General features: G+C 44.5%; 1 protein-coding gene across 3 annotated transcripts in view; it reads left to right on the top strand.

Annotated features, from left to right (window-relative positions):
* DIAPH3 (diaphanous related formin 3) overlaps positions 1-24,204 on the top strand; it is a 766,072-nt gene that overhangs the window by 419,803 nt on the left and 322,065 nt on the right. For all 3 annotated transcript variants that reach the window (XM_077297277.1, XM_077297278.1, XM_077297276.1), the window contains one exon: positions 15,696-15,825. In XM_077297277.1, coding sequence (XP_077153392.1) covers positions 15,696-15,825 — 130 coding nt within the window. The remainder of the gene's footprint in view (positions 1-15,695; positions 15,826-24,204) is intronic.

Here is a 24,204-nt window from a genome sequence, read left to right on the forward strand (position 1 = left end):
TCCTTGAAGATACATTGATTTGGGGCTGTCATTAGGACGGCTATTAAACAAACATGGACATAGGATGTGTTAATGCTTCTAAGGAAAGCTCTCAAATAGCGAATACTCTGCAAATTTTCGAGGCACAAAATATGCAGCACATTAGAGTACTAGCACTGAGTATGAGATAATATCAAACCTCATCCATGTGCCCTAGAAACCTGCTTCGCGATTTTTGATGGCAATAGGGGAAATTTGCTGCAAATCCACAGAAGTGATATATGAAAATTGATCAGAAGCATACTTTTATTCGGACTCCCATGACAGCACCACAAGAGAGGGGATCCGCCCCTTAGGAACAGGAAACCCACAGATACAAAAGGGTGGCACCTCTCCCACATATCAGTTGGTTTCCTGTTCCTAAAGGGACTGGATCCTGCAGAATTTACAAAAGGATCCCAGGGCGGCCGACTCAGGTAGCGGGGGGGTCTCCTACCTCGGCCGGTGCGGAGATCCTGGAGATGTCACGGTGGTCTTGGCGGGGCTGCACGGCGGTGACATTTCGGCAGGGAGCGGTCGCCGATGGTGTCCTGTCTCCGAGACCAGCGCTGGGTGACTATGTTCCCTGGGTCTCCTTTTCCCCTTAGGATGGTGTGGCTGGGGTCTCTGTGTACGGTGGCGCATTTGGTGGCGCCACCCGGTGTGCTGCTGGTTTGCCTGGCGTCCCACGCCGCTCTAAGCGCCGACAGGAAGCGCTGGGAGCCGGGGTGAGGTCAGGGGCGGAGTCGGCAGTCACTTCCGGGTTTTCGGGGTCCCGCGCATGCGTGGTGTATCCAAGATGATGGCGCCCACCGGTAATGGCACGCCGCTTGCATTCGGAGCCCCAGAGATGACCTCCTGCACCTGGGGGGAAGCAGGCAGCAAATCAGGGGAGCGCTGGGCATATCTGCTGACCGGAGGAGGGGTTATAAGAACAACTCCGGATCGTGGTTCCTTGCTTCTGGCCTCGTATTGTGAGTATGGAGGACGAGCATGTACAGCAGCCTCAGCTGCTGGAAGAGGTGTCTCAGAAGCCCAAAGGAAAGGAACGCAACAGAAGGAGTAGTGAATCTGGCCGCAAAAGCTCCTCCAGACAGGGGTCTGGAGCATCAGCCAGGAGGAATCCCCCTCATATTCCGGTACCTTTCTTCGGGCAGCCGCTGGTAAGTGATCTTCGTGAACGTTCACCCAGTGACGTGATTCCCCTCATATGTTTTATTATAGGGGAAGAAATGTGTCAGTAAGGCGAAACACAGAGAATGTGGCATTTGCGGGATTCCCTTACCTGATTCGTGCCCTTAAAAACTATGTGCCCCCTGTATCCAGCAGACGGTGAGGTCTCAGGAAGGGGGAGGGGGTGAGAGTATTAAATCTACATAGATTGCATTGCCTTACTTGCCCCCTCAGGTAGCAGAGGAATCCCTTACTATGGCTGCAAGCCTAAAGGAGATGGTCAGGATGGAAGTCAAACAATCCATAAAGTGCCTATCTCAAGCGGGAAGTTCTAAATATAAAGCTCAGTTGTTCTCCGATTCTTCAGTGGATGAGGATAGGGAGGAAGTTTTCCCCGGTTCAGCTGCATCGTCCTCTTCCTCGGACGAAGACACCGCTCGCTTCTGTCTACCCCTTGAGAGAATAGATAAGTTAGTTAAAGCAGTCAGAGGAACAATGGGCATAACAGAACCCAAACCCCAACTTTCCAAAGAGGAAATTATGTTTAGTGGGTGGGTTGGAGCAAAAGAAACGTAGAGTTTTTCCGCTCAGTGAAAAAATTCAAGAACTTATTAATGAGGAGTGGAAGAAGCCTGAGAAAAAAGGTTCCTTGCCACCAGCACAGAAACGAGCCTCTCTTCCCTTTCAGAATATGGGAACCTAAAGGACCCCCTTGACAGGAAGGCGGACACTTTTCTAAAGGGTACCTGGGAAATGGCGGCCGGTTCCTTAAGACGTGCGGTAGCTTCAACCTGTACAGCCAGATCAATGATGGTTTGGCTGGATCAGTTAGAGGCCTAGTTGAAAGAGGGAGCTTCACGGGACTCTATTCTTACTGCTTTGCCGGTGATTCAGGAGCAGCTGCCTTCTTGTCAGACACTTCCATCGACTCTGTTAAAATGGCTGCTAGGGCAGCAGGACTCTCGAATGCGGCTAGGAGAGCCCTATGGTTAAAATGCTGGCCAGGGGATATACAAACAAGATCAAAGATTTGTGCTATTCCATGCAAAGGAGAATATTTATTTGGGCCCACCTTGGATGAACTCTTAGAGAAAGCAGGAGAAGACAAAAAGAAGTTCCCTAATCTATTTGGGTCCTATCGTCATCCCTTTAATAAGAAGAGATTTGGTCGCGGAAGAAAGCGTGCCTTTTCACCTATAAGAGATCGGTCTAGATGGGATGATAGACGTAGAAGAGGTACAGGATATATGTTCCGTCGTTCCTCAAAGGAGAGGAAGGAGGAGGACAAATGACTAGGAATCCCGATGGGAGGTAGACTATTGCATTTCTATCCAAAAAGCGGACTTACATTAATTTAGCCGCAAGAAGAGAACCATACGATTATCAATTATTATACAGTAAATCTTTATTACAATAAAATTACAAAAAGCAACCATATCCAAAGAACAGAGTGTTCCAGGGGGAACAGTGGGTAATGACTCTATATATATACCACAGTCCATCTGCAAAATAGGCAGTGTAAACCAGCATAAAAAATATAAAATAACGTACCATAAATATACCACCAGTGGTGTTCACAATTATTCAACTACCCTATGATATTAATCAAAAAATTGGTAACACATATAAAATTATGCAGCTCTCAAAGGGGCTTGCCTGTATCACCCAAAAGCTATTTTATTTTATCCACCATGCATATCAGGGGAAATAACAATCCCTACAACAACATTTTGATACAACTATAATTACCATTTTCAGTAGAATACTAGCAGTTTGCATATATACTTATCATATGTAGAGTCTGGTATATACCTCTGGATATAATGTTCCAGCAGACCGAGTAGTGCAGAGTGCGTACCCACGTATCCTCCCTCGTGCGTCCCTGCTGGGGTCCCTCACATCTTGCATCCCAGCGGTAAGATGGGCACAATTTCATTCTAGACCCCTTCAGAAAGATGTTTTGATTAATGACAAGATCTTGAGGGGTGTATTGGGGGAAAAAAATTACTTTGAAACTGGCGACTCATAAATCCCTAAATTGGTGGCTGGATAGGGATAATTTGTCGGCAGGAGTTCCCTGGGTAATAGATATATCCCGGGTGATAACTACGGATGCTAGCTCCTCAGGGTGGGGGGCTCACATGGATGACATTGTGGATAAGGGTCAATGGGAACCATACACAACGTCTTCATCCAATCGGAAATAATTATTGGTAATTGAGTTGTCAGTTAAAAAACTCCTCGTGTATCTGTAGAGCCACCACATCAGGATCCTCTCGGACAACCAGGTGGCAGTCTCCTATATAAATCATCAAGGTGGAACACGTTCCGAGACTCTGATGCAGGTCACAGATCGCCGGTTCCGGATGGCAGAAGCGAATTTTCAATGTTTGACTGCTCTCCACATCAGAGGGAAGGAGAATATAAAAGCAGACTTTCTCAGCTGCAATATTCTAAGACAAGGGGAATGGTCTCTAAATGGAGACGTCTTCAAGCAGATTGTCCGCCGATGGGGTTGGCCAGTGGTGGACCTATTTGCTACAAAAGACAACAAAAAAGTAAAACACTTTTGTTCTCTGAATCCCAGGGAAAATCCGCTGGCAGTGGATGCATTCCTCATAAAATGGGATTTTACTCTGGCTTACGCCTTCCCACCATTGAACCTATTACCTCTAGTGGTGAGGAAAATCAGAGAAGATCGTGCGAAGGTCATTCTGATTGCTCCTTTCTGGCCCAGGAGAACCTGGTTCGCATGGCTAAGGACAATGTCAGTTGGCGATCCCTGGGTTCTACCAGACATTCCGAATTTACTCTTCCAGGGGCCGGTTTTCCATCCACAAGTGAAGGGACTCCATTTAACGGCTTGGAGTTTGAGCGGTCATTATTAAAAAATAAAGGCTTCTCCTCTAATTTGCTTGATACCCTTTTAAAAAGTAGAAAGCAGATAACAACGAGAATCTACTCTAGAACCTGGAGGAAGTTCCTAACTTCCTCAGATTTTAACATCAGTGAAGGGGTACCGATACGCCAAATATTAGAATTTTTGCAGAGGGAGTTAGAGTTAAATCTCTCCACAAGCACACTGAGAGTACAGGTATCAGCACTTGGTGCCCTGTTCTCGTGTAATATTGCTAGCAACTATTGGGTGTCGAGATTCATTAAGGCGGTTGGTAGAGCTAGACCGTTACATAAAAATAAAATGGTACCATGGGACTTAAATCTAGTCCTTCTCTAACAAAAGACCCCTTTGAGCCCTTAAATGAAGCCTCAATCAAAATGTTATATCTCAAAACAGCCTTTCTGATAGCTATAACATCAGCTCGCAGAATAGGAGACATCCAGGCGCTTTCTAGACTTCACCCGTATACAGAATTTTTACAGGATAGAGTTATCCTCAGGCCAGACCCAGCCTACTTACCAAAGGTAGCATCACAGTTTCACAGATCGCAGGAGATAGTTTTACCTTCATTTATCCCTAATCCTTCTAACCCTAAAGGCCCCGTCTCACATAGCGAGATCGCTAGCGAGATCGCTGCTGAGTCACTAGTTTTGTGACGCAACAGCGACCTCAGTAGCGATCTCGCTATGTGTGACACGTACCAGCGATCAGGCCCCTGCTGTGAGATCGCTGGTCGTGTCGGAATGGCCTGGACCTTTTTTTGGTCGTTGAGGTCCCGCTGACATCGCTGAATCGGTGTGTGTGACACCGATCCAGCGATGTCTTCACTGGTAACCAGGGTAAACATCGGTTTACTAAGCGCAGGGCCGCGCTTAGTAACCCGATGTTTACCCTGGTTACCAAAAAAAACAAACAGTACATACTCGCCTTTCGGTGTCCCTTGCCGTCTGCTTCCTCCTCTGACTGAGCCGCCGTACAGTGAGAGCAGATCACAGCAGTGACGTCACCGCTGCGCTCTCACTGTACGGCGGCTCAGTCAGAGGAGGAAGCAGACGGCAAGGGACACCGAAAGGCAAGTATGTACTGTTTGGTTTTTTTGGTAACCAGGGTAAACATCGGGTTACTAAGCACGGTCCTGCGCTTAGTAACCCGATGTTTACCCTGGTTACCCGGGTGCTGCAGGGGGACTTCGGCATCGTTGAAGACAGTTTCAACGATGCCGAAGTCGTTCCCCTGATCGTTGGTCGCTGGAGAGAGCTGTCTGTGTGACAGCTCCCCAGCGACCACACAACGACTTACCAACGATCACGGCCAGGTCGTATCGCTGGTCGTGATCGTTGGTAAATCGCTATGTGAGACGGGGCCTTAAAGAAAATGAACTCCATACATTAGATGTCAGGAGATGCCTCTTACTTTCGACTCTGCAAAAACTCTTACTGTCTCACTTATTCATTCTCGTCTGGACTATTGTAACTCTCTACTAATTGGCCTACCTTTTACCAGACTCTCCCCGCTCCAATCTGTCCTGAATGCTGCTGCCAGGATCATATTCCTCGCCAACCGTTACACCGATGCCTCTACCTTGTGCCAGTCATTACACTGGCTACCCATCCAATCCAGAATCCAGTACAAAACTACTACCCTCATCCACAAAGCACTCCATGGCTCAGCACCACCCTACATCTCCTCTCTGGTCTCAGTCTACCAACCTACCCGTGCCCTCCGCTCTGCTAATGACCTCAGGTTAGCATCCTCAATAATCAGAACCTCCCACTCCCGTCTCCAAGACTTTACACGTGCGGCGCCGATTCTTTGGAATGCACTACCTAGGTTAATACAATTAATCCCCAATCCCCACAGTTTTAAGCGTGCACTAAAAACTCATTTGTTCAGATTGGCCTACCGCCTCAACGCATTAACCTAATTATCCCTGTGTGGCCTATTAATAAAAAACAACAACATAATCACGTTCCTCCATCATGTTCTCATACACTTTATGCAGTTAATAGCCTCTGTGTCTGTACTGTTACATACTTAGGCAGTTAACTGGTTCATGCAGCTTTACATGAACACCCGAGCCTTACACTATGGCTGGTCCAAATAACTAAAGCAATTGTTACCATCCACCTCTTGTGTCTCCCCTTTTCCTCATAGATTGTAAGCTTGCGAGCAGCAGGGCCCTCATTCCTCCTGGTATCTGTTTTGAACTGTGATTTCTGTTATGCTGTAATGTCTGTTGTCTGTATAAGTCCCCTCTATAAGTTGTAAAGCGCTGCGGAATATGTTGGCGCTATATAAATAAAATTATTATTATTATTATTATTATTACAATATATTTCAGTTACTAATGACTGGAAGAAAGATAATGCACTATTCCTATCCTTCCAAGGTCCTAGGAAAGGGGTTAGAGCATCAAAATACATACTAGCTAAATGGATTAGGGAGGCTATCTCTCTGGCTTACACGGCAGGTGGGGGTCCAGCCCTGCAGAATCAGAGGGCGCATTCCACCCAAGCCATGGCATCATCCTGGGCGGAAAGGTCTGGAGTGTCAATCGACCAGATATGTAAGGCGGCCACATGGTCATCCCCTTCCACCTTTTTCAAACACTATCGGTTGGACTTGGGGTTGTCCTCAGATCTCACCTTCGGGTTAAGGGTGCTGCAGGCTGTGGTCCCTCCCTAAAATGGCTTACATGTCTGTAAATATCTTGTGGTGCTGTCATGGGAGTCTGAATAAAGCATTAAGCTACTTACTGGTAGCGGCGTTTTTCGGAGGCCCATGACAGCACCCTTAGTTCCCTCCCTATTCACGTGGGGGTTGCACATCCTTAGATTGTTAAAAAAAAAAAAAAAAAGAATGATTATCTCACGTGTGATATCTGGATTGTTACTTCATTAAAGATATTGTATTTAACTGTATATATTGTTATCTTTGCTTGTCATTAACTGGTAGTCCTCTCAGGCTCTGTAATCCAACTGATACGTGGGGGAGGTGCTGCCCTTTTGTATCTGTGGGTTTCCTGTCCCTAAGGGGCGGATCCCCTCTCTCGTGGTGGTGTCATGCCGCTACCAGTTAGTAGCTTAATGCTTTCAGGAATTCATCCTCCTTTAAGGACTATTAAGGGATCTACTCCCACGGTTCTTGGAGGAATTCAAAGACTCCACAATTCTACTGGTAAATGCAGCATTTTGTGGGAATCTGTGTTCTGTCAATGTGTCCCTCACTATTGATGTAAGGCCGGTTTCACATTTATGGTTGTGTCCGCAGTGTTTCTTCCGCAATTGTCCGCATGCATTCTGTATTCCTATATTTAACATTAGAGACGCATGTGTCTTCGATCGGTTGTGTTTTGTCACGTTTGAAGACGCATGTGTCGTTTCGTCGTCTGCGGTTTGGCGCGGTAAATGCTACATGTAGTAATTTTAGAGGCGTCTATTTGCGGACTAGAAACGTATGCGGTTGTTAGCGGATGGAAAGAGGCAAAAAAATGCATTGCTGTCTATGTGAACGCATGCGGCCGCAAGCACATGCGTTGCACCAAAGGAAAACGTGTCTATACACTGATTAGCCACCCCCCACATACAAAGTGATAAAGGGAGGGAGTGGACATTTGCAGGTCACTACTCAGCAGACAGAGAACCAGACCAGAAAGACAAAAGCACCTTGGAGGAAACAAGACTGAACAATGTGAGTATATCCTAGCCAATGCCTTTATTTTCTATTTTCTGTCTCTACATGTCCTAACTTCTGCCATTTATTTCTTTCTGCATGCATCAGAATGTCATCTTCTGATGAGGAACAATGTCCTGAGCCTTCACAAGCCGAACATGTCAGTGAAGTGAGTACTCAACTCCTCAGATTGGTAAGTATTCACTGTCACATCTACACATGTGACAATTTCTATTTCCTTCTTTTAGAGCACTTCTTCCACTGCGGCAGAGGCTGAGCAGGAGCAGCGGGTTCACGGTCGGGTGGCAAGGCCGCAGCGTGTAAGTATACCTGGCTGACTGTTTATTGTAATCTTGAATCTTCCTTTCTTTACTTTCCTCTTTCTTTACATTTTTCTACTGGACTCCTTTTTTATCTTGACTTTCATTATTCATGCCATTTCTCTGCCTCTATTATCTTTCTTTTCCTTATGTTAATTTCTCCAACCTTAATAATGTCTTAATTTATTTTTTAGGTTCCAGAACGGGATCAGGACCTCATTGACAACAATATCCTCATCTCCCTGGTCCATGAGCGAGTCCCGTTGTGGGGCACCCAGGTTCCGCTGCACTCGGACAACGTGACGATCTGGCGGCTATGGAATGAGGTGGCCAAAGCGATGTGGGATGGCTGGGACAACGCCCCGACTCTGGTACGAAATGCATTTTGTAAGTACTGCAATGCAGTGTGATGCAGCAGAGACCTTGGCCGTGCTCACAAAACTGTGTGTGATGACAGAAACTCTCAGGAGTTTCTCTCATCACACACAGTTGTGTGAGCACGGCCAAAAGTCCATTGTCTAACCATAATTTTTTGTTTTTTCAACAATGCTCAAAGTCAAAACACCTTGGCGTTCGATGAAGGACCGCTTCAACAAGGACCTTCGTCAAGAGAGCCGTGTTCCTAGTGGTTCTGGAGCAAGGATCCAAAAATATAAATACCACCACATTCTGGCATTTTTAAGACCGGTCCTTGCCCAGAGAACGTAAATATTTTTTCGTGTATTAGGTTGTGTTGTATTGCCATAATCTGTATGTTTCTATTCAACAGGAGTTGGCGTTTAGTAATTTTTTTTTCCTTTTTTCACAGCACATGGAGCAGCACTGTTGGCCCAGGTTCTGGAGCGGTCCTTCATCAGACAGCCACGGACCCGTCCCAGCCATCCAGCAGCGCTGCAGCAAGTGGGCCTGCCACACTAACTAGAGACCAGGAAGCTGGTCCATCAGGTGTTCCCCTTTCCCAGTCCTCTGCCTCTTTTTTTTTTTGGGCTCCTCCCGGCAGCGGCAGAGGGCATCGTGCAGGTCACTCATGCCCGAATTTTTGCACTTGAGCACGGTTTTTCACGATGGACTCAAGGCTTTGGGTGACCGACTGGATACTGCCATTAGCCATATGAATACACGTATCCAGGAGGTCACCAAAAGCCTCGACCAAGTAAAAGCCGACCTACAGAGGCCAGCACATCATTTTTTTAACCAAATTGGAACAGGGCATGTCGGAACACCTTATTCCTGTTCTCCAGCTTAGTGTCATGCAGGCCTGCTTAGGTGCAGGCTATGCAGCAGAGTCGGTATTTTCAGCAGACAGTGGAGGCATATCCATCTGTGTTCACACTGTCACGATTGACCTCAATGCCGACCTCTACTGCATACCACTGCATGGCCACCTCCATTCCTAGCACTGCCGGTCACCACCACAGCACTACCACCATGCCGAGTGCTGTAGGACAGCCCTCTCATGCGTCGAACCCCATCCCCAATCTGCCAGACCCCAGTAATTTAATTGCCCCTTCTCCTGCCACCCCTGTGTCATCCACAGTAAGTCAAGCTTCACAGCTACAAACCCCCCCCCCCCCCCCCCCCCCGTTTCCAGCACTCTACCCCAAGCAGGCACAGTTATTTATTTATTTACTTTTTAAATAAAAATAAATAATAATGTTTTTTGCACCCAAAAATGTTTGGTCAATTGTGTATTTCGCCGCCGGCAACACACACAGTGCGCCAAATAAAACACTGCCCCGCACACTTTATTTTTTGCCCACATCAAAGCTCAGTAGTTAGCAAGTACAACACAGCAGTTTTTTGTGTCTTTAGTATAGAGATATGAGGTGGGCCAAAAATTTATACTTGTATTTTCTCCATATCTCTTCGTTCTGCTTAGTCTGCGACTAGTGTTGCAGACTGAAGAGAAAATGGTGGCAATACAATGCAGAACTATGCTCAACAGGTCGCGTGTCCAAAAATTCATTAATTAGGACACCTGACCTGGTGAGTAGAGAACTGCCTTGTATAACCTCCATTTTCTCTTATGTGTACGTAATCTATTTCACACAAAGTGAAGGGACGATGGCGGTCATGCAAGGCATATCTATGCTCACCTGGACATGTCAGAAATAGTGAATTCATAGGGCTGTTATATGTGCATCATGAATTCATTATTTCTGACACCTGACTTGTTGAGTATTGATCTGTTTTGTATTAAACAGCCATCGTCTCTTCAGTCTGCGTCCAATATATACTGCAGAACAGAATCAGGACGCAATGACATCAACAACCTTACCACTAACAACCTAAGTGGTTTGTAGAGGAAATACATAGGAGACACGGTCAAGATACCAAAAAAATAGTTTATTAACAACAAATATTAGTATCATTTAAAACATAACTGGTACAGACACAAACCCAACAGGATATTTTACAAAATATTGTCCTGCCATGCCACACGTCCAATATCAGAGTCAAAGAAGGCAGCAAATTGGTCACACATATGGCCAACTTCAGCAGTTGACTGCAGCGGGTGATGCTGGTAATCTGGCAATGGGTTTGCAATTGGTTCATCCAGTTCAATGTTGGGTCGCTCCTTAGCCATTATGTAATTGTGGAGAACCACACAGGCTTTGATCACCTCATCGACTGTCTCCATTTTTAGATTAATGGCTGTTGCAAGAATGCGCCATTTTGAGACTAGAATCCCAAAGGTACACTCTACTGTTCTTCGGGCCATGGTCAGTCTGTAGTTAAAGATCCTTCTAGTGTGGTTCAAGTCCCGACTGGAATATGGCTTCAGTAGGTTTTCACACTTCTGAAAGGCCTCATCCCCAACCATAACAAATGGCATCGGTGGACCTTGAGTGTTGGGGAGAGGTCGTCGTGAAAAATTAAAATTTTTGCCATTCACACGGCGGCCCATATCCAAGTTCTTGAAAGTCTGGGAATCGTTGCCACGGCCAAAAGCTCCAATGTCCACGGCGATGAAGCGACAGTCCACATCTGCTATTGCCATTAGCACAACAGAAAAATATTTTTTATAGTTGAAGTACTCCAATCCTGTTATGGCTGGTTTGATAATGCGGATGTGCTTTCCATCCACCGCACCCAAACAGTTGGGGAAATCAGACACACTCCTGAATTTCTCTGCAATTCCCATCCACATGTCCTCGGTGGGTAGGGGTATAAACTCATCCCGGAGAACATTCCCCAAAGCCTGGCAGGTGTCCGCAACTATTCCGGACAGGGTAAAAATTCCAAGCCGATATTGGAAGTGGAGGGATGATAAACTCTCTCCGGTTGCCAGAAATCTGTAATAAAATAAATAAAAAATAATTTACAATCAATGCTCTTTATGGTGGTGTTCTGCTAAAGACATAAAGAAAAATCCAAAGAATACATGTCAGACCAACCAAAATTAGGACTGCCATTTGTTTAGAATTGTTACGTACCTTAATGTAACCCGCAGACGTTCCTCTGGTGGAATCGCTCTACGGAGCTGGGTGTCCTGTCTCCGGATGGCTCCTTGTACAGGACCAGGCAAATCCCGAAAAGAGTCTTGCGACATCCTTGTATATTCCGTGAATTTGTCCGGGTTGGCATTAAGCTCGCCGTACAGCGTGTGATAGGCTCCACGGCTCTCACGTAGTTCGATAATGGGGTGATAATGGGGTGTCGCCAAAAACGCCTACACGTGTCCTCCATCTTTCGCGATTTCTGTGTTGCTCCCAAGCAAACGCACAGGCAAGAAACAGCTTGTTGCTTAAATCCAGGTTGAACTAAAAGCTCTCCATGCGAAGATCCATCATGACACAGGATACAGTAGCACACTGTTAAGATTTCAGCAGTCCTAGGGTCTATATATAGATATCCAATAATACACACCCTCTGTAGTCCCATTGGCGGTGTCTGGTTATCTCGATTTTTCTCCTGTAAAATTTTCCACCATGCGCACAAAAACCGCAAACGCATGACAAAGCGCATGGAAAAGCGTGAAAACGCAGCGTTTTATTAACCGCATGCGTTCCCACATGTGTCTAAAAAAACGCTGTGTTTGTACGTCTTTCTATGTGTTTTTTCCTGCACTTGTGCATGCGGATTAAACGCTGCAGATTCGAACGCAAATGTGAAACAAGCCTAAGGAAGGGTTTCGAGAATCGCAACCATGAAATTCTGTGCCTTCTTGATAAATGTCTGTTTGTATTGCAAACATATGTATTTTATCTAATTGCCAATTCCAAATATTAAGTGCAACTCCATAAATCCCTTTTTCCAGATACCGTCGAGGTGTTTCCATCCCATCTTTACGACGCCTCCTCTTTGGAGCCCCCATAGAAATGTACACTGCCCAAAAAAATAACGGGAACACTAAAATCCCACATCCTAGATATCACTGAATGAAATATTCCAGTTGTAAATCTTTATTCATTACATAGTGGAATGTGTTGAGAACAATAAAACCTAAAAATTATCAACGTAAATCACAACTAATATCCCATGGAGGTCTGGATATGGAATGATGCTCAATGATGCACAGGCTGATCCAACTTCAGGGGAAATGCCTCAAGACAAGGAAATTATGCTCAGTAGTGTGTGGCCTCCACGTGCCTGTATGACCTCTTTTCATTGCCTGGGCATGCTCCTGATGAGGCAGCGGATGGTCTCCTGAAGGATCTCCCAGTCCTGGACTAAAGCATCCACCAACTCCTGGACCGTCTGTGATGCAACGTGATGTTGGTGGATGGTGCGAGACATGATGTCCCAGATGTATTCAATCGGATTCAGGTCTGGGGAATGGGCGGGCCAGTCCATAGCTTCAATGCCTTTATCTTGCAGGAAATGCTGACACACTCCAGCCACATGAGGGCTGGCATTGTCCTGCATTAGTAGGAATTCAGGGCCAATCGCGCCAGCATATATGGTCTCACAAGAGGTCTGAGGATCTCATCTCTGTACCTAATGGCAGTCAGGCTACCTCTGGCGAGCACATGGAGGGCTGTGCGATCCTCCAAAGAAATTCCATCCCATACCATTACTGACCCACTGCCAAAACGGTCATGCTGAAGGCAGCAGATTGCTCTCCACGGCGTCTCCAGACTCTGTCCAGTCTGTCACATGTGCTCAGTGTGAACCTTCATCTGTGAAGCGCACAGGGCGCCAGTGGCAAATTTGCCAATCCTGGTGTTCTGTGGCATTTTAAGTGTCCTGCACAGTGTTGGGCTGTGAGCACAACCCCCATCTGTGGATGTCGGGCACTCAGACCATCCTCATGGAGTCAGTTTCTAACCGTTTGTGCAGACACATGCACAATTGTGGCCTGCTGGAGGTCATTTTGCAGGGCTCTGGCAGTGCACCTCCTGTTCCTCCTTACACAAAGGCTGAGATAGTGGTCCTGCTGCTGGGTTGTTGCCCTCCTATTGCCCCCTATACGTCTCATGGTGTTATGGCCTTTCTCCTGGTAGCGCTTCCAGCCTCTGGACACTATGCTGACACACAGCAAACCTCCTTGCCACAGCTCGCATTGATATGCCATCCTGGATGAACTGCACTAACTGAGCCAATTGTGTGGGTTGTAGAGTCCGTCTCATGCTACCACAAGTGTGAAAGCACAACCACCATTCAAAAGTGACCAAAACATCAGCCAGAAAGCATTGGTACTGAGATGTGGTCTGTGGTCCCCACCTGCAGAACCACTCCTTTGTTGAGTGTCTTGATACTTGCCAATCATTTCCGTCTGTGGTCTATTCCATTTGCACAACAGCATGCGAAATTGATTGTGAAACAGTGTTGCTTCCTAAGTGCACAGTTTGATTTCACAGAAGTTTGACTTACTTGGAGTTATATTCTGTGGTTTAAGTGTTCCCTTTATTGTTTGTGCAGTGTATATCAAGAGTTGCACATGCTTGAACCCTTTCTGACAGCACAGGCCGTGCCTCTTTTCTTTAAATAAGCACAGATTCCAACGGTTGAACGATAATCGGGCAATCACATGTGCTTCTGGCAAACACTGGATGTTCAGGCCCCCCATTCAAATGATTGGGGTCCAAGGTTCGGGTACTGTTCTGCTACCCAAACCAAACTGTTTTTTTAACTGTTAGGCCAATCCCCCCAGACCCAAACATCCAGGAATTCACTCATCAGTAGTTGTCTTTGATTCCTGCACCACCTCCGTGGCCCTGATGGTTAAGACTAGTACGGTAATTCCATTGTTACAGCATCTGCTGGTCTTCTGGAGAGGTCAGGTTCTGATACCAAATCAGACACATAGTTCCTCTACAATAAAAATCCACTTGTAGCCAATTACTTTTCACGAACCTTTATTATTTCACAACTAACCTGTTCGGCCTTAGTAATAATCCCGGTGTGCACAAAGCCGTGTTTTCCACCTCTTCTCTATTTGGCCTTGGGAACCTAAGTCTGTACGGACACACATTCTTTGACAAAATCTGACTTTCTGAAACGTTCTGACCATCATGTCTTGTTACCCACCACCCTCTTGTACACCCCTGCTCTATAAGCCTTACATCTTACAAGGTATTCTTTGGGGAAGTGAAAAAACCATTAATGAATAATTCCATTGGAAAACTTTTTCTTTTTCTCCCCTGGAGACTCTATTTTAATGAAACGTTTCTACTCTAATTGAAGTGGACAAGAATTAATGAGTATAAAATTCTGGAATCTGCGGTGCAGTTTTTAATCAGATTTGGCATGAAGGGTTACAGCAAAGGTTTTTTTTTTATTCTTTTAATGAAGGTATGGGTGAAGCAAAGTTTTAAACCCCTTGATATGTTCTTTTTCCAGAGGACTTCCTTTTGTCATAATTTGGAATAATAAAGTTGAAAAAAATGTTTTAGAATACAGGTTTATCATGAGAGCACATATATATCTTTTCATACCCGTATTATCTCTGTGGGATGACATGCTTGGTGGCCCATTGCTGACATCTTCCTCATTAACAGCCCCACAATAGCTATGGTCCATCACAAGCTTACACAATATAAAAGGTAGAATTTTCGCAGAGTATAAAACCCATCCACTTCATTATAATTTGAACTTTTGCGCTTTGCAGATTTGTTCATTTTTATCTGGCTGTTGAAAAAAGCTTTTATCTGTGTTACTGCAGCTACAAGGCACATTGCTTTTCTCTGAGTTCTGTTGGAAGTTGTCACTTAACAAAAAGTATGGTCACCTCTGTCAGAACCCCTCAATATATATTATGAAAGCTTTGTGAAAGAACTTGCCCGCTTTTCAATCAACTGTGGTTCTGTATAAATCATCTTTTCTTTCTCCTCTAAAGTACCCTTTGAGTTCTACATGCACGCTGCATATTTTGTCTTTTCCACCTCTAAATTGGAAAGTTCAGCAATTTTGGAATGATATTTATAAGTAAATCTCATAGTTTAAGACAAACAAATGAATCCTTGTCTTAGTCAAAATACAGTGACCTGGTTTCACTGTAGTTGGCTTTGGTTATCCTGAAATGACACCTTGATTAAGCTGCAATGTTTACTTTTGCGTTTATAAAATTTTACATTTTATTTACATTTTTTTTTCAATGTTATTAAATGATTTTGTATATAAAACCCATTCAATATCATTAAGATGGATGTGTTTCCTTTGCCTTATAGATAAAGGACACCAAATCGGTAGACCAATCAACGACCCTTCTTCACTTTCTGGCTGAAATGTGTGAAAAGAAGTTTCCTGAAGTCCAGACATTTTGGGAGGATATACAGACTGTAGACAAAGCGAGTAGAGGTGTGTAGTGTTATGATCCCATCTGTTCTTGCTTTCAGTATGATGTTAGAAGGTCATTGTCTGAGTTTTCAGCTTACTCTTAGTAAATGGACAGTTCCAGATTAGGGGATTGCATATGTGGCATTTCCCTTAGACTGAAGGCCCCCATTCACATTCGACTAATGTTAGCTGAACCTGCCAATATCTACTGGTTTTGACAATGAACTAATGTTTTTGGATGCCCATTGAGAGATGTCGATTGCGCATATCCGATTTTGAACTGCCAATTTAATTATCTATGAGATAAGCCATTGGCCGATGTGTCATTCAGCAGCCTTCTCATAGAGAGCACAGGAGTGTTCGGCCAAGCGAGCGCTCCTGTATAAGGGAGAGTGGGCTGATAGGGCTGTTAGTGGAATGATCAGCCGAAGCATGATTTGGCCAACAGCCAACTAATGTGAATTGCCAGCCTAACTCTACACTGTGCCTTGGTCATCATTCATTACTCAATCCTAAAAAAAACTAGATTCAGACATGCCCCCTACAGAACCATTAACTTAAATGGGATGTTCCCTAGAATGATACGTTCTCATTCTGAATGTTTGCCCCCATTAAAATAAAGACACCTACACTCACCTGCCCGTGCTGATGCTGTTCTAGTGGGGTCGGCACTCGTGTTCCCAGAGCTCATGTGAGGTTATGTCACATGAGCCCTGAGCCCAATGAGCACTCGCGTCAGTGTCCCAGCTTTTCGGACCTAATCAAAAGAAGTGAACAGCCAGCCGTAGCTCTCACCTCCTTTTGGTTACTCCTATGTCCAAAGGATGATACACTGACCCCAGTGCTCATTGGGCTCATGTGACATAACTTCACGTTAGTTCTGGCACAGGAGGGGAGTGGGGCACACATTCAGAGTGAGAAGGGGTTGTCCTAGTAGTGAACTACTGTTTAAGTGAGGCATATGTAAAAAGTCGAAAATCTGAAACTTTGCATATTTCACCTCCTTTCCCAAGGTGTCCATCTTTTTAGCCAGACCCTATAGGAGTTGGTTCCCAACCTTTCTGACCTTAAAAGCCACATTCAGCTTTGAGAGATGGTTGCGAGCCACATTTAGGTCAGAGTCGTGAGCCACATCCAGCTCCCTCCCCCCTCACAATAGCGACACAAGAGTCCCCATTACTTGTGTAATGACAGCCAAAGCTTTTCCACAGAAATCACACTGAGGCAGTATACCAAGATCCAGAAGTTTCCAGATCCATCTTCAAGTGCCTCCTCTGACCGCATCATCCGGTCTCCAGTGTGCCATTCAGATTTGCTCTTTTATTCAGGGCTATTCATAAGAATGTACCATCTGGAGACCTGCTCTTCATAGTTGCTTGCTAGACCTGGTGCTAATGCACCGAGCTGTCAGGCATCTGGGAGCCCCAGGTTGGGACCATTGCCCTATAGCATCAAAGACTAAGAGCTTGTTTACATGGATCGACTGGCAGCTCAATACAACATCAGTAAACTTATTGTAGCACCTGAAATTTGATGCCAAGGAGCACGCCAGTGTTGTGTGTGTTTTGTTTTATTTATTTATTTTTTTTACTTTATAAATCTTTATATAATTTTTAAATGCTTATTTAGACAGATCAAAGTAAATGACGTGTACTGAGCGAGCTGTACTAGCTGCCATAGTTTTGCAGCCAGTAACGATTATATTTTTCTTGCTGTACGAAAGATCATTTCACCCAATGAATAAGAAGCTGGTATACAAGCTAGTTGTGGAAAAAGCATTATTTATTAAAATTAAGTACGCACTCCCAGAAATAAATATACACTGAGCATACAAAATCATTTTCAATAGGCATAATAAAATAAAGTTATATGTGTAAGTGCTACAAAAAAGCCTCCAATTATGCACATAGAGGACTAGTTAACAGGATTTGGAGCTCGGTCAAGTTTATAGTGATTTTTCTGACACCCATAGCAGATGAACCAGTAACAGAAAATCACTCTCCTGCCTGAAGCTTCAAAGTCCACATGGATCGCTAATATCCAGAACACTGATAAGACCGGCCGCCTGAGCATCCTCCAGCTGCCAACATTATCTACACATGGCCACCGAACAGGTCGCATAATCCCACAGCAAGGCGATTGCCAAGAATGATAATCCTGGTGATAGCCTGTATCCAGCACGTCTGAGAGCCGGACCCGTGCAGCCATTGCGTTCCACATATTATGTATGTATGTCGCTCACAGGGGCTTCTCGTGATGCCACATGCCGCACACATCCCTGCTCATGTGGACTCAAGAAAAACATTGAATTTAACCTCCAAATTGTTGTGCAGACCGAAGCATGTCAAGATCTGAACAGCGGGAAATGGATTCCTCTCTATAGATGGAGACATTGCATTACTAATATAAACTGAGTGACCATAAAGGAGGAAATTGATGAAGTATTAGGGTTGTCATATTGCTGCGGGGACTTCTGCAGGCAAAATGGCAATTGGTACAATATACATATAGCTATAGCTGATCAGGGTTTGGGGCAAAGTATTAGACTCTACAAAGCCAGATCTATTTCACCGTTCTTGTGCTGTAACATGGGATGAATATTTTATAAATACTTTCAAAGATCCCTTTATCGGATCATTCTGTGGGGAGATGCCTTTCTTCAGGTGGCCGGTTTCCAAATGTTTTTCACAGATTTCGTTAAATTCTTTTGTGCGCAAATTAAAAAAATAAAAATAAAAAAAGCAAACATTATTAAACTGACAAATTTTAATGGACTAGAGAATTTGATTTATAAGATTTTGCAGTGAAATACTTTATCACTCATACCCGATGTGGATTATTCTACCCTGGAGAACTGCACATTGGGCTTTCTAAGTGTCAAAGCAATCTTTTAAAGAAGCATTCCTATCAAAGATTTTATCCTCTTAGTATATTGCAGTCATATTATGTGTTGCTTTCTACCCAGCTAATTCTTCTCTTTTCCATTAGGTCTATGACATCATGTGATTAATAACTGACTAGCTGAATCCTTCTAAGCTCTATGTAGAATCGGCTCAGCCCCTGACATGTCATGGAAATTAGGGACTCTGTCACTGTAATATACTCCTCAAGTCTGACAAAAAAGGAATTTTTTTTGGTTTGTGTTTTTTTTAGGATTTATAATTTTTTTCAAATACAGTAAGACTCTTCTTGGCAGTTTCTATTAGCTCCAGTCAAGCCAATAAGTCCAGTGTCTGTGAGTAAAACAAGATCCTATTTTTCTTCCTTCAGAGTTTTTAAGGCTTTTGTAAGTTGGCCAGCCATGTTTGTCCTCACATGTAAAAAGAGTCCACAGCATGGAAGCCATAGAGGCAATTAATGTCAAAGAGGAGGAGGGATCCCACACAGTGTTGTCACACATTCATCTTATGAGCAGGGTAATGTCCCCCTTCTCTTTTGGCAATGTAAACCAAGCAGAGTGATTATCCTGAGGGGTTAAAGCACACATATATGGGACACACATGTGGTTTGTACTATAACACAGTACCTTACATGATTTATTATATTTAGTTATTTTAGATTAGAAATATATCACACAATTCCAGCAGTTTTTTAATCATTTTACTCCCTGAATTTGCTCTTTTCTTCTGTTTTTTTTTTTTCTTTTTCTACTTGTTAAACATTGCACGTTACACGTGCTACCAGTAGGAAGAGAGGTGACAATTTTCTTAGCAGATTTCTGACCCATTCTAATAGTCTCTTTTAAGGGTACCGGTCATTTTGAAAATGTCGTCTGGGCTGCAGGCAGCATGATATAAAAGAGGACCTGCTCAGCTTCTCCTTCTCGCTACCATTCTGCATACAGGACGGCATGTGCTTTCATGAAAAGCTTCCTTTAAGGTCCATCCAGTGTTCTATAAACCAGATTGATCACCTTTATTACAGTGGCCCTAACAGCAAAAATATATTGCTTTAAGTGCAAGGACCTGAGCGTGAATACACCTAAATATTTTCATATGTACCTGACTACTATTCCAATTCAGAATATGGTATCCTGGACAAAAAAAAAAACAGGTAGTAAGCGCCTCCTCCAGTTATTAAACTGGAAAGTGGAACACTCACATTAATATTGGTTATTAAAAACTATACAAAATGTTTCGATTGTATCCAGCCTTCATCAGGTGTTCCACCTTTCATTTTTACTACTGTGGGTTCCAGGTTCTTTTTTCCTTAATCATGCTCTGCTGGAATTCTTCTTTTTTTTTTTTTTTTCAACTCTTTTTATTGAAGGATTCCACAAAATAAAATAGCAAACATATGATATCATAGCATAGCATCAAAATAATCCACATATCAACATTAAATTGACATAGATATGACAGAATACCTTCGATAATAAAATATACAAACAAACAAATCATAACTTTCAGTATAATACATTTTACCAAGCTCTGCACTTTCTAATCAACGGGTCCCCAATGAATGTTTTAAAACTCGTATTAAATCAGGTTATAATAGACATATGTTATTAATCCTACATAGATCATCACTTTCACAATCTAGAATAGAAATACACATCAGAGTCTGTCGCAAGATCGAAGAGACCATAGCACCAGGAGCCAGGTGCGTCAATGGCGAGTCACACCACCTTTCCCAAATCTTCTGAAATTTTTGAGGACATCCTCTGTTTCTGTATAGTATGTTTTCATAAGGAATTACATCATTCACAAGTTTCTAACATTGATTAATCAAAGGAGTTTCCCCCCCATCCACCACAATACTGTCGCTTTCCTAGCCATAAATAGAGTCTCCCTAAGAAATATTCTATCATGGTGGACCCACATCTCCTCATCCACGGCCCCTAGAATGCACAATTCTGGTCCACATTCAATCGGTATCCCCATTATCTGCTCCAGTGTACTAAGACCTCACTCCAATATCTCCGTATAATCCTACAGTTCCAAATAAGGTGCCAGAAATCAGCCCCCGATTCCCCACATCTGTGACACTCATCAGTTGCCCCTCTACCAGGTTTATGTAGTCTACTTGGGGGAAGATAGGATTGGTGAAGAATATACAACTGAATTAATTTATTATTTGCAGCAGGTGACACCATCGTATGTGCTTCTAGGATATCACTCCACTGTTGATCAGTAATAGATGGAATTAGGTGTCGCCACTTACTCTCCACAGTGAGCTGAGTGGATGCAATTTTAGAGTTTAACCCCTTCCCGACCTGTGACGCCACGTAGGCGTCATGAAAGTCGGTGCCAATCCGACCTGTGATGCCTATGTGGCGTCATGGAGGGATCACGTCCCTGCAGATCGGGTGAAAGGGTTAACTCCAATTTCACCCGATCTGCAGGGACAGGGGGAGTGGTGCTTCAGCCCAGGGGGGGTGGCTTCACCCCCTCATGGCTACGATTGCTCTGATTGGCGGTTGCACTTTCAAAAGCCAATCAGAGCAATTTGTAATATTTCACCAATAAAAAGTGGTGAAATATTACAATCCAGCCATGGCCGATGCTGCAATATCATCGGCCATGGCTGGAAACCCTGATGTGCCCCCCCACAGCCAACCAATCGCCTCCCCAGTCCTCCGATCTGTCCCGTAGTCCCCTCCATCCGCTCCCCCGTCCTCCTGCCCGCTCCCCCCGTGCTCTGATCCACCCCCCCATGCTCCGATCCACCCCCCGTGCTCCGATCCCCCCCTCATACTTACCGAGACTCCCGGAGTCCGTCCGTCTTCTTCATGGGCGCCGCCATCTTCCAAAATGGCGGGCGCATGCGCAGTGCGCCCGCCGAATCTGCCGGCCGGCAGATTCGTTCCAGGTACATTATGATCACTGTGATAAGTTTTATCACAGTGATCAAAATAAAAAAAATAGTAAATGAGTCCCCCCCCCCCCCCTTTATCACCCCCATAGATAGGGACAATAATGAAATAAAGAAAATATTTTTATTTTTTTCTGCACTAGGGTTAGGGTTAGGACTAGGGTTAGGAATAGAACTAATGTTAGGGTTAGAATTAGGCTATGTGCACACGGTGCGGATTTGGCTGCGGATTGGCCGCTGCAGATTCGTAACAGTTTTCCATCAGGTTTACATTACCATGTAAACCTATGGAAAACCAAATCCACTGTGCCCATGGTGCGAAAAATACAGCGCGGAAACGCTGTGTTGTATTTTCCGCAGCACGTCAATACTTTGTGCGGATTCCGCAGCGTTTTACACCTGTTCTTCAATAGGAATCAGCAGCTGAAATCTGCACAAAAAACACTGGAAAAACGCGGTAATTCCGCAGGTAAAACGCAGTGCCTTTTACCTGCAGATTTTTCAAAAATGGTGCAGAAAAGTCTCACACCAATCCGCAACGTGGGCACATATCCTTAGGGTTAGGGTTGGAATTAGGGCTAAAATAAGCTATGGCTGGAGAAACCAAGCCGTATGCCAACTCTTGGGGATTGTGAACGAATATCAGCTAGAAGAGTACATCCCAGTTACTTAAAACATAACCTTTACTGAAGAAATTTAAAATTGAAACAAACCATAACAACAAATAAGTGCTCACGCCGAAAACTGTGCTCAAGTTAAAAAACTGGCTTGATCTCACCAATTATGGACGGGGGATCTCCAAAACGGTGAGTCGGATAATCCCTGGGAGGGTCCACACAATAGAGTAATAAAGGGGACAGGGACCTACTACCCTGTCGTGCCCCAGTATCAGACTCCTGTCCTCACAAGGACAGGCCCAAGTATGCTCTATTCTGGACACCCCCCACCAAATGTATATGACGCCTCCCTACGCGTTTCTTCACCGATAGCGGAGATTCATCAGGGGAGATATTAGGGCCATTCAGGCCTGGACAGGAGTTTCAAAAGTCCACAAAAAGTCCACTCAAGCATCCAGGAATATATGATATACGCAGTGGCTGTATAGCATCCTGGAGGTAACTAGTATGGCACTCCACCCTGGTTAGTGAGTCAGCCCAGAATGGTGAAAACATCCCTATATATATAGCATCTTTATAACGTCCCTCCTCCGCCAGACAAGTATACAGTATCTATTGTCCCGCCCCCATCCGGTCTTTTTGCTTACCAAGTATTTGTATGCCCCATCATCAGAGTGCCCGCCGTCCAACCATGTGCTCAATGGTCGCCGACATCCTCACAGTGCGTGTCCCGCAACCGGAAGTGCCGACACCATATTGGATGCCTCACTTCCGGTGCGCGATTGCCACTGAGCGCTTCAGCCTGGAACGCAAGCGGCTGGGGCAACTTAGCACAGATATCCTCCCCATGCATGTCGCGCAACCGGAAACTCCAGCACCCTCTTAGGTGCCTCATATCCGGAGCGTCATTGCCGCTATGCGCTCCAATGTGGAACGCAGGCGGCTGCGCACAGCCCGACGCGGCAGGATGACATGGTCCAGTGTATGTAACTGGGCTGGGTTAAAGCAGCACAGACCCATGGCACCTATGTGGTTAACCAATGTATATATATATCTACATAAAATAGGCAATATTACACAGATAGTTATCATTAAGATCAAATGGGTAGATCACCATAATAACGTATTTTATTTATATAGGCTAGAAGTGTCCAGATCATACGTTAAACCATATATACATCCATTGTTATGGAGAGAAGTGTCCCAACATAACAAACATATAATGCCATGCCCTATATAGTAAGATCACTACACCAACGGGGTGTGCTACCAAAACGTCACTTAACACGGTGAAGTGTGTAACCACAGAAGGGCTCCACCCCCCCCATATGTTACAGCCAAATGGAAAAAACAGGGAGGTACCCCGTAGGGTCAGGATATACTGCATTATAAGAACCAGGGGGACTATGGAGGGGAAGTATGAGGGATGATCACTTGATGAACTAATGTGCCACAAGCGTATGTATTTAGTTTGTTCAAAATTAGATAGTCATTCCCCTTGTCTCTGGAGCCTCATAGGGTCTACAGGCAAGGTCCTGATCTGGTAAGCCAGAGATATATACAAGGGCCCTATACGGGGTGAGGGTACTATGCATAAATATGCAAATATACAATTGTTTTGTTTATTATAGCTGGTTTTATGGACCATAGGTCCAAGACTGCTATCGAAGAATGCCCTACTTAAGGATTTGATAAAGGAGGAAACAAAAAAGAAAGCCTAGAACAGAACAATCAAAGCCTAATACAGGGGGTGAGGGAGGTACGGGCTAGGGACATACTATTTAGGTGTACAGGAGATATATATTGAGTCCCACAGTGGGTGGGCAAGGGATATCCAAAACTACAAAAAACAACTGAAATTCAGTTGTTCATTGAGTCCATGGGGATGACAGGTATCCAACATGAAAATCCACCTAGTTTCCCTTTGTAATAGGGCTTTGTCGAAATTCCCTCCTCTAGGAGATGGAAA

The sequence above is a fragment of the Ranitomeya variabilis genome, chromosome 3 (assembly GCF_051348905.1).
Source record: "Ranitomeya variabilis isolate aRanVar5 chromosome 3, aRanVar5.hap1, whole genome shotgun sequence".
In the NCBI taxonomy this organism is placed as follows: domain Eukaryota; kingdom Metazoa; phylum Chordata; class Amphibia; order Anura; family Dendrobatidae; genus Ranitomeya; species Ranitomeya variabilis.